The 11,675-nt window shown below is 40.9% G+C and overlaps 1 protein-coding gene across 1 annotated transcript; it reads left to right on the top strand.

The window, feature by feature from the left end:
* Positions 1–911: 911 nt before the first annotated feature.
* LOC148800691 (pectinesterase/pectinesterase inhibitor-like) lies at positions 912–3,065 on the top strand. The gene is made up of 2 exons (XM_088903977.1): positions 912–1,977; positions 2,078–3,065. The coding sequence occupies exons 1-2, from the start codon at positions 972–974 to the stop codon at positions 2,773–2,775; spliced, it is 1,704 nt and encodes a 567-aa protein (XP_088760103.1). The 5' UTR covers positions 912–971; the 3' UTR covers positions 2,776–3,065.
* The last annotated feature ends 8,610 nt before the right edge of the window (positions 3,066–11,675 follow it).

Here is an 11,675-nt window from a genome sequence, read left to right as displayed (position 1 = left end):
TTGGATATGCAATAAGCGACAGTGGTAAGCTGTCTCCAATTCATTGCTTTAGCAACAGTTATAGATAAAATGAGCAACAATTAAGTAACCTTTGTTGTCAATTCATTTTATTTAGCAACAATGTTGATCAATTGTTGTTAATGCTTATCTTTTGGCGCAAACAAAGTGCTTGTTACCAAAGGTCAATTCTCTTGTAGTGGATTAATGATGATTGATAAACGCTAATCTAATTTAGGTTATAATATTTCTTTATATTAAGTAAATCTTTTTCCCAAATAAAGCTTTTAATTAAAAAAAAAAGAACTCAGAGATTGGAGAGTTCACATCTGCGCCCCACAAGGGGGGTGCCCCACAATACTAGGTGGAGATGTGCTGTGGGGCATTGTGGGGCATCCCTTCGTGGGGTGCAAATGTGAATTGGAGATTCGGGTCCTACATGGGGGAACTTGTCTCCATCAGCTCTATTGACAAAATATAAAATATTGGTGAAAGTATATCGGCCTGTATTGAAGCCCGCTTTCCCTTTTTTTGTTTTTCTTTTAAACTAGTCCAAAAGGTTGATTTAAGGCTAGTCTACCCCTTGAACCAGGTCACACCCCAATACGATCCTATAAGAGTGTACCGTTAAGCCAACAATATGATATGATAGGCCCGGTACCGGGTATATCATATCGATATTTTGAACCATGGGTGACAAGACCAAGTTTATGTTCAACACAATCTAAATTAAAATCAATTTGAATAAGAAATTTGAAAGTGTCTCCCACGACCTTTTTGTTAAAGACATGTGGCGCTCAGTCAATGACCCCATATTTAACGGGGCTTTGATGGTGTTAGTTGATTAAGTAGTTATGCTAAATTGGGATTAACCATGCATGTTATAAACCCCTCGCACACACACAAGTTCCTCAGCCTCAACCTTAATTTGTCAGTTTAAAAGAGCGTGAAAGAGAAAGTGGGCAATTAAAGAAATGGACAAGCTGATAGGCTTCGGTATCTCGCTCCTCCTTATTTTTGGTACCACCATCGATACTGCCGTCGGCCATCATGGCTTCTCTGTCGAGGACATTGCCAAGAAAGCAATGTCAGCGACAATGAAAAGTGTCGACGCTATCTGTGCCGCCACTGATTTCAGGGATTCTTGCATTAAAACCCTTACCCCTGTAGCCAACAATGCAAGTGCTACCCCTCATGATTACCTCAAGGCCGCCTTTGAGGTCACCGCCCGAGAGGTGCAAATTGTATTGGAAAAGTCAGGGGTCATTGCTAAAGACGCCCACGGCTCCATTGATAAGATGGCAGTCGAGGATTGCAAGGAGTTGTTGCAATTTGCCATAGACGAGCTCCAATCAGCCATATCCATGGTGGGTCACCATGAAAGGCACAAAGCAGCTGATCTGACTGCAGAGCTCAAGAATTGGTTGAGCGCTGTTGTGTCTTATCAAGAGTCATGCATTGATGGATTCCAACACCGAGAGTTGAAGAGATCAATGAGAAATGGACTCCTCAATGCCACTCAGCTTACCAGCAACGCCCTCACCATCATCGGTGAGATGTCTTCAATACTCGAATCCTTAAATATCAACGTTGGCTTCAACATCAAGCCTCAGCACCAACATCACGGACAGCACGGACACCATAGACATCTAAATGCAGATGGTTACCCTACTTGGTTTGCACCATCGGACCGTAAGCTTTTAGCTTTGCAAGACAATGGACGACTGGCGCCTAGTGCAGTGGTGGCCAAAGATGGTAGTGGGCAGTACAAGACAATTGCTGAAGCAATTGCCGCATACCCCAAGAATAGTGCTTCTAGATATGTTATATATGTGAAAGCCGGGACCTACGACGAGTGCATTACAATCACAAAAGAGAAAACTAATATTTTGATGTATGGAGATGGTCCAACCAGTACAATCATCACTGGACACAAGAGCAACCGCGATGGCATCACAACATTTCAGACTGCCTCGTTCTGTAAGCAGGATCCAATCAACTTAATATTCCTTTCTCCTTTAGTTCCTATTTTCTTGATTCTAACAAGTTTGTTTTTCATAAATTTCTATTCCTCTCGTAGCTGTTATTGGAGATGGATTCATCGGCAAGTCGATTGGATTTGAAAACACAGCCGGTCCAGAAGGGCATCAGGCAGTGGCGCTTCGTGTCCAAGCCGATAGGGCGGCCTTCTTCAATTGTAGAATGGATGGGTACCAAGACACCTTGTATGTTCAGGCCCATCGTCAATTCTATAAAAACTGTGCCATTTCTGGTACCATCGACTTCATATTTGGTGACTCGATCACATTGATCCAAGATAGTACGATCATCATTAGGAGGCCTCTGGACAACCAGCAAAACACAGTGACCGCACAAGGAAAGAAATTGAAGGGTGAGAGCTCTGCTTTGGTTCTCCAGAACTGCAAGATCGAGCCAGAACCGAAGCTTGTTCCCGAAAGGTTGAAGATCCCTTCATACTTGGGCCGCCCATGGAAAGAATATGCAGTGACGGTTATCATGGAATCAACAATTGGTGATGTAATCAGACCTGAAGGGTGGTTGCCATGGGCAGGCAACTTTGCACTCGATACTTTGTTCTATGCCGAGTATAACAACGTTGGCCCAGGTGCTAACACCAACCAGAGGGTCAAATGGAAGGGTTTCAAGGTCATCACCAATAGAGACGAGGCTCTTCCTTTCACTGCTGGACCACTCCTTCAAGGGAACGAGTGGTTGCCAGAAACTGGAATACCTGTCACCCTTGGGTTGAGCCATTAAGCCATGAAGCAATTACTTGACAATAGGCATCAGAATGGAAGAGAATATGAGACATAAGACGTCCCATATTATGTTTTAACACATAAAAGTACAAATAATGAGACAGCAAGTGAGAATCGTACAATGTATTATTGTTTTTATTTTCTTTTTTCTCTTTTTTTAGTAGGAAGTGAATAATTTCTTCCCAGGGATGTTCCCTTTTTGGGAGTTTGGAGGGAAGTCTATCCGAACTATGTTAATTTTGAAATTGGTCAATGCTTAATAATGAGCCTTTTTTTTTCATTCACTAATATCTCGGTTTTATGTTAATTCTAATCTCAATCAATGATGTTAGAGTCCATTTAGTTTTCACTAGTTATGTTTCATAAAGTATACTTCCACGTCTGGTGGAAGATGTTTTAGGAGAAAGTGATTTTAGAAATGCTTTTAGGTAACTTGGTTGATGATATATGACACGTCACACACGCTTCAACATTTTAGAAAGAATCATTATTATTTACTAAAAGAAATTTCATCCACGTTTGGTGGCCTCTCCTTGTTCACTCCCCCTCCCAATTTTCGGCTTTCTTTTGAATTTTCTATTTTTGTGTTGTAATATGTGACACATGTAAACTCATCTAAAACCATTCCCAACTAGTTACCTAGAAGTATTCCGGAAATATCTTCTTCTTAATTTAATCCTAACTATTTTTACTATAACTCTCTCTTTCTCTGATATTAATTATTCTTTAATAATTTATATAGAAATTTCTCTCTCTATTATCAATCAATTCCCTTGCTTTTATTAATTATTCTTAAATAAATAAATTTTATGAATTAAATTAAATTATCTTGCAAATGCCAAACTAACTTAATTAGTAAACATAACACAAGTTAATTTTGTTAATTGGGATACCCACCTCGTATCTTGCCTTCCCGACTTAATTGGGTCTTGAACATGATTACTCTAGTGGGGCCAAGGATGGGGATAAGGAATAACTACGATACCTGGTCGAGGATAGGACCAATGATGGGAAGTAAAGTCTCTACCCTGATGGGAAACCCATCTAGCATTAATTAGTAAATAATACTACTACATGTTGGAAAATGGGGTCACTGTAACTTTGGAGGAGAAGCTCTGAGGCGCGTCTGAAGATGCTGTCTTTAGAACATTATTTGCCCCCACTCAATTTCATTGAGTTTGCTGTTGGGTTACAGGCAAATTCGTTCCCAGGATACAACAGAGCCTTGGGCGAGAATCTGCAACCAACAAAGTTGAAGAATCTTCGGAGAAACCTTCTATGAGAATGTAGCAGACCGGACTGAGAGAGAGAGAGAAAAAGTGGATTTCGAAAATGTGTGTTTTTGAAGTCTGATTCATGCTCCTTAAATAGTTTATGAAGAGGTATGAAGAAAAGGTAGGTGCTGATTTAGAAAAGGCACCTTGAACAGTCACAATTTCAAACACTATGGCTGTTTATAAAGTAGTTAACAGTTAATGACTGTTTACTTTGAATTGTGCCTCTTGATCACACCTGATCAAATCGTGACCATTGATCTCATCAACGGTGATCAACGGTCAGCATCGCACCGAAACCAAAGCCACCCTTCGCGAGCCACGTGGGTGCACGTGAAGTGCGAGCAAAGTGCACCTCTAAAGCGCCTCATTGCGCCACACACACGCGTGTGCGCGCGTTCCACGGTATCAAACCCCCATACTCTCCTCTACTATTTCTAAGGAGTGTAAATCATCTCCTATTAAAATATTAAAAACAAAGCTTATAACTTTCATGTGCAATTTCTCATGTAATTGACCAATCAAACCCATTTGATTTAATCTCTTATGATATTAAAATCCAATAATCCCCCAGATTGATTGATCAATTACATAGTTCTCTCTCAATCCAAACTACTATGACACAGTTATGCAAACAAAAGGTGTTTATCAACTTAAACCTTTTGTTAGTATAGATATCTCAAAGCCTTGTCAAAGTTATTGGTGGTAAGGCCTTAAACCAATTACTCTCAAGACAGACCGAAGACACCTATACACACAAAAATGTTCAGTCTCTACAAGAGTTTCAAGTTTTGCTCAGCACTGTTATGGCCATGTGCTTCTTTCCTGGTTTCATGAACAATCACGAGAGCAAACCCAAACTCTCATGAGAAGCGGCACCACTTCTATGTTCACATAGGTGAAGTTCCACTATGTGTTCCGTTATTTGATACATTTCAAAACTTCATTAAGAGTTTAACTCAACCTCTCATCATAATGGACAACATTGTTTATGTTGTGATGGGAAATTTCTCAATGTTGGATTATCCATTAAACCCATTAAACCCAATACTGATGGTTTTTTAGTTCAGATTGGGTTACCATTACAAGTGACTAAGTAAAGAGTTTTAATCCCATCTCTTTGGTTGTCATTCTTACCAATTCTCTGGCCAAGCACTTGGTAAGAGGATCAACCAAGTTTTTACTTGACCTCACATAGGTTATAGTGATGACTCCATCTTGAATCAGTTGCCTAACAAATTCATGTCTTAGACTTATATGTTTGGACTTACCATTGTAGGTACCACTGTAGGCTCTTGACTGAGTTGACTCACTATCACAGTAAATGGAAATTGGAGGCATAAGACTAGGCCAAAGTTTTATATACAATAATAAATTCCTAATTCATTCAGCCTCTTTTCCGGCAGCCGCTAAGGCTAACCATGGTCGAGTGAGATATACAAGTTTGTATCTTGGATGCCCAAAGGTGGACTTGTTATCTCCATTACTGATAATCCAACTTGCATTAGTGTACCCTTCTAGTACAGCTGGATAAACACAGTAAAACAAGCCAAGTTCTAAGGTTCTCTTGAGATACCCAAGAACTCTTCCAATTGCCTTCCAATGCTCTGCACCGGGATTACTTGTAAACCGACTAAGTTTACTTACTGCAAATGCAATATTAGGTCTGGTACAAAGCATAGCATACATCAAGCTTCCAACTGCACTAGTATACTCAAGTTGTGCAATTGCTCTACCAGTATTTTGTACTAGTTTTATACTAGAATCATATGGCGTGCTATATTCTTTAAACCCTAAATGCTTAAATTTCTCAAGTACTTCCTCAATATAATGTGATTGGCTTAATGCATAGCCCCTACTATGCTTTTTAACTTTTATTCCCAAGATGGTATCTACTTCTAAATCTTTCATCTTGAAGACAAAGGATAAATAGTTTTTAGTTTCATTTATGCCAACCATATTTGTACACACAATAAGCATATCATCAACATAAAGACATACAATTACTCCATAATTTTTAGTGAATTTTGAGTAGATGCATCTATCAGCACTATTATGTTTAAAACCAAAAGATAGAATGCAAGAATCAAATTTCTCATGCCACTGTTTAGGTGCTTGTTTTAATCCATATAGTGATTAAACCAGTTTACAAACTTTCTTCTTATTTCTAGGAAGAACAAATCCTTCTGGTTGTTCCATATAAACCTCTTCATTTAAATCAACATTTAAGAAAATAGTTTTAACATCCATTTGGTGAACATATAAGTGATAAATGGATGCTAATGCTATGAGAGTTCTAATAGAAGTTGTTCTAGCCACTAGTGCATAGGTGTCAAAATAATCAATCCCTTCCTTTTGACTAAATCCTTTGGCTACCAATCCAGTCTTAAAAGTTTGTACAGTTCCATCAGTGTTGTATTCTCTTCTAAACACCCATTTATATTTTATTGGTTTTGATCCTGGAGGCAAGTCTACTACTACCCATGTGTTATTTGGCATTATTGAATCCATTTCATCATTTATAGCTTCCTTCCAAAAGGCAGCATCTCTAGAGGTCATGGCCTCACTGTAGGTTTTTGGATCATTATCAATGTTTAAGACAATAGGTATCTTACTTAAAATCTTCTCTTTATCAGCCTCAACCAAAAATACAATTGAATGAGTAGAGAAAAAATCTGAACCTAAGTGTTTCTCTATTCTTTGTCTTTGACTTCTTCTAGGTCCTATTGTTAGACACTGTAATCCCTTAGCTCCAATCAGAATGATGTACATTATAACATTTAATGTAAATGAATAAATTACATATTTGATTTATTTTATTATGGTGTTTCTGTGTAATACCCTTAAACTGGACACTTATGAGACTCGTGTTAGTTTAGAATATTCACAGTCGTTGGATAAATCTAAGGAGATTTATCCTACCAAGGCTGACACTGATGTGCCGCCAAGTTGGTTGGGGTGGCTTGTCTCAACTGTCAGGGTGAGACCTGAGGTACATGCAGTGTGGGTTTTCTTAAAACCCTGAACCGGACCAGAATTTCAGTATTGCCTTGGACCTTGGAGATAGATGGGCAAAACTAGAATGTTACACCTGACCCCTTGACTCGATTATGATACTGCACTAGGTGTCAGATTTGAAGGGATGAGAGAACCATCGTATGGACGCCCAAATCTTGCAGAATAAGGTGGGCGAATTTCAAAAATGATTTCTCTCCCTTTCAACTAGGAATCGAATTCCCTATTTAGAAAATCATATTTTCAATGATCAATCTTGAACCATAAACTGAACCAGATCTTAACAAAAGTAGTGGGAGAGAATTATACCTGATACGGAGAAGTAATATCTCCCAATAGAGGTGTTCACATCCAAGGAAGGATCCAAAGACTGATCCAACTGAAGATGGCGCAGTGCAGGATGGAGCAGAATCAACAATGTTCGTCTCTAAGAACCTATTCCTTCGCAAGAAATAGTAGGATGGCACGTGAACACAGCTTCCTATCAGTCCTTTCACAAAGAACTGATATCAAGATCAAATCTTGACTTCTCCCACAACTGAAGATCAAACTGGCAAGGTAGGCAGCTAGAAGAAGGAGCGGCAAGAAAGAATTCTGCAGGATTGCTTAATTCTTTCTTCTGTGTTCCAGCTCTGAAGAGGATGTGAGTATATGTTTCATCTAAAGGCGGCCGCCCGTTGCTTCTTTTGTAACCCTAAAGGATCAGCTCCTAATCCAACTAGGACTTGCTGATCCAAATCTGATTTGGATCAGACATCCCTTTAGGTGAAAAGGATAAACCCTTATCTTATCTGCAGATTAAATTAGCCTTCTACTAATCTCATTAGGAGGTTTCCAGATCTGAATCACATTCAGATCTGGACACTCTGAGTGGATAGAGTTAAGGCCCTATCCTATCTACTAATCCATCTCAGAATTCGCCCCATATTTAACTCATTAAATTAGCCCAGTTCAAAGTGGGCTTAAGGCCCATTAAGCTTATGTGCTCACTTAGCCTTCCAAACTGTTGCCCAGTTGGGCTTCCTTGTATGGCATGGGACCAAACATTAATCTACACATCAGCCACATGGGTTCAGCCCAGCCTTTGTTACAAGGCCTGGCCGAATACACTGTTATGGACAGTGCACCCCCTAAAACCCATCAAATGGGCTCTATGGGCCCAACACTTACCTTAAGTGGTCCCTGGGCCAAGCCACCTTGTAACACCCAGGGACTGTGGGCATATGCAAGATTAGCCCATCAGGTATCTTCCTCAATGGTCTTACACTCAACCTCTCAGCCCATAATGATCAAACACTGCCCGACAAGAGAGGACCTCTCCCTCGGTTGCAAGGAACAATGTTGCACTCTCTACTTATATGGCTCCCGGAAATTAAAACCTTTTGCAAACATTTTAGAAAGCATAATATATATACTTTTATATCTCATATAAAATATATTTTTCAAAACAAATCTCAACGATTGAAATCGGCTTCCGGCAGTCTTGGTTCCATCAGTGAGAGTGCATCCCCGATCATTACCTTTGTCTGACAAAGGGGCTGATCCTGTCACTATGATCACCCACTCAGATGAATTCTCAGACTATCCCAACATACCCAGGTTTTGACCCCCGCTAAGGATCTCACTGATTGGTACATCAAAGACAGCCCAATCCGACACCTAGTGTAGTATCATAATCGAGTCTAGGGGTCGTGTGTAACTTTCCAGTTTTGTCCATTAATCTCCAAGCTCCAGGGCAATACTGGAAATCTGGTCCAGTTCAAAGATTCAATTAATCCTACACTGTATATGCCTAGGGTCTCACCCTGGCAGTTGAGAAAGGCCACTCCAACTGACTTGGTGGCACAACAGTGTTAGCCTTATCAGGATAGGTCTCCCCAGACCGACGCACTGGCTATGAACATTCTAAACTAACACGAGTCTCATTAAGTGTCCAGTTTAAGGGTATTACACAGAAACATACCAAGGGAACATGAATCAAATATGTACTATTATTCATTTACAATAAACTCATAATGTACATCATTCTGATTGAAGCTAAGGGCATACAAAACTGTCTAACAACTCCCACTTGCACTTAGGTCCAATCAGGTACAAGCCGGAGTCCCATGCTTTCCACGTGTTTCTTAAACTCTTTCTGTGATAGTGGCTTCATCAATGGGTCTGCTACATTTTCTGCTGACGATACCTTCTGAATCAGGACGTCCCCTCTACCAACAATCTCCCGCAGTACGTGGTACTTCCTTTCGATGTGCTTCAACTTCTAGTGGGCTCGTGGCTCCTTAGCCTGAGCAATGGCTCCATTATTGTCACTCAACAACGGGATGAGTGATGTGCTGAACAAAACTACTCCCAACTCATTAACGAACTTCATCATCCACACGGCTTCTTTGGCAGCCTCATTTGCGGCAATGTACTCGGCCTCGGTCGTGGAGCCTGCAGTAGACACTGTTTGCTGCTTCTCCAGCAAACAGCACACGATCCTATCATGAAAACATATCCAGATGTAGACTTTCTATCATCTGGATCCGACTGGAAATCGGCATCCATATACCCTTGGATCTGTAGTGAGCTACCGTCGAATACTAGACAAAACTCTTTTGTCCTTCAAAGGTACATAAGTATGTTTTTCACAGCAGTCCAGTGCTCCTACCCTAGGTTGGCCTAGAATCTGCTTACCACACTCACTGCCTGAGCAATGTCAGGACGAGTGCACAACATGGCATACATGATGCTCCCTATGGCAGAGGCATAGGGAACGTCTTTCATGCCCTCAATCTCCTCAGAGGTCTTAAGAGACATCTTCTTGGAGAGAGTGACTCCGTGCCTGAAAGGAACATTTCCTTTCTTGGAGTTCTCCATGCTGTATCTTTTGACTATTTTGTCAATGTAAGCAGATTGGGATAATCCTATTATCTGCTTCGATCTATCTCTATAGAGTCGAAGACCCAGTATATAGGAGGCTTCTCCAAGATCTTTCATCGAGAATTGCTGTGAAAGCCATACTTTCACCGTAGTTAACATTCCTACATCATTCCCAATGAGTAGAATGTCATCTACATACAGAACCAAGAAGCTAACCTTATCCCCACTGTACTTCCTGTAGACACAGGGTTCATCCGGATTCTGCTTGAAGTCAAATGATTTGATAGCAGAGTCAAAACGGATGTTCCAACTTCTAGAAGCTTCCTTATGTCCATAAATGGATCTATTAAGTTTACATACCATGTTTTCCTGACCTGCAGCAATGAAGCCTTGCGGCTGCTGCATGTAGATATCTTCAGTAAGATATCCATTCAGGAATGCAGTTTTGACATCCATCTATCAAATCACATAATCATGGTATGCTACTACAGCTAGGAGGATCCTAATGGATTTAAGCATGGCCACAGGCAAAAAAGTTTCCTCATAATCGATGCCCAGTTTCTGAGTGTACCCTTTCGCCACCAGACGAGCTTTGAAGGTCTCAACCCAACCATCGGGGCCCTTCCTCCTCTTGTAAATCCACTTGCAATCGATTGCTTTTACCCCGGAGGGCAGATCTACTAGAGTCTAGACTCCATTGGTCTCCATTGGGTCCATCTCTGCTCTCATGGCCTCTACGCACTTTTGGGAGTCTATGTCCAACATAACTTCTGCAAAAGTCACGGGATCCTCCTCACTAGTCAAGGTTTCCACCAGGTAACTATCCTGGTCATAACCATAACGGACTGGTGGCCTGGATACCCAAGTGGATCTTCTAGGTTGGTCACAACCTAGAACTTGTGGGACATCTTCCACTGCTCCTGAGCTCTCCTCATCAAGAACTACTTCCTGACAATGGGTGTCCAGGATGTAATCAGCTTCCAAGTATTGTGCATTTCGGCTGTAGAACACCTTCTGCTCACTTGGGTCATAGAATAGGTAACCCATAGAGCCTTTTGGGTAGCCTACAAATAGGCAACGGCTGGTCTTGGATTCCAAATTGTCTGCACTCGTTCTTTTAACGTGTGCTGGACAACCCCAAATCTTCAAGTGTCTGGCACTTGGTTTCTTTCCGGTCCAAAGTTTATATGGAGTGTTCAGAACCGATTTGGTCGGAACCCGATTCAGCACGTAAATTGCAATCCCTAATGCGTAACCCCAAAAGGATGTGGGTAACTCTGAGTGTATGAGAAGTGACCGGACCATATCTAATAAGGTCCTATTCCTCCTCTCTAAAACACCGTTAAGTTGTGGTGTAGCAGGAGGAGCTAACTGTGATACTATCCCATTGTCCTTTAATTAGTCCCTGAATTCGTCAGAGAGAAACTCGCCACCTCGATCTGATCGAAGGGCTTTAATTTCTCTCCCTAACTATTTCTCGACCTCTTGTCTGAACTCTTTGAACTTTTCTAAAGATTCAGACTTGTGTCTCATTAGGTACACGTAATCATATCGTGAGAAATCATCAGTGAAGGTGATGAAATACATGTGTTGATTCCGTGTCCTAACACTCAGGGGACCACATACATCAGTATGTATAAGTTCAAGTGTGCTTGTACACCTTTCAGGCTTCCTGTTAAATGGCCGTTTGGTCATCTTACCTTGCAGGCAAGGCTCACAGGTGGGAAGATCTTCTATAGTTAGA

The sequence above is a fragment of the Nelumbo nucifera genome, chromosome 4 (assembly GCF_055504915.1).
Source record: "Nelumbo nucifera cultivar China Antique chromosome 4, China Antique-T2T, whole genome shotgun sequence".
NCBI classification, from domain to species: Eukaryota; Viridiplantae; Streptophyta; class Magnoliopsida; order Proteales; family Nelumbonaceae; genus Nelumbo; species Nelumbo nucifera.
This window is presented reverse-complemented; position numbering and strand designations above follow the sequence as displayed.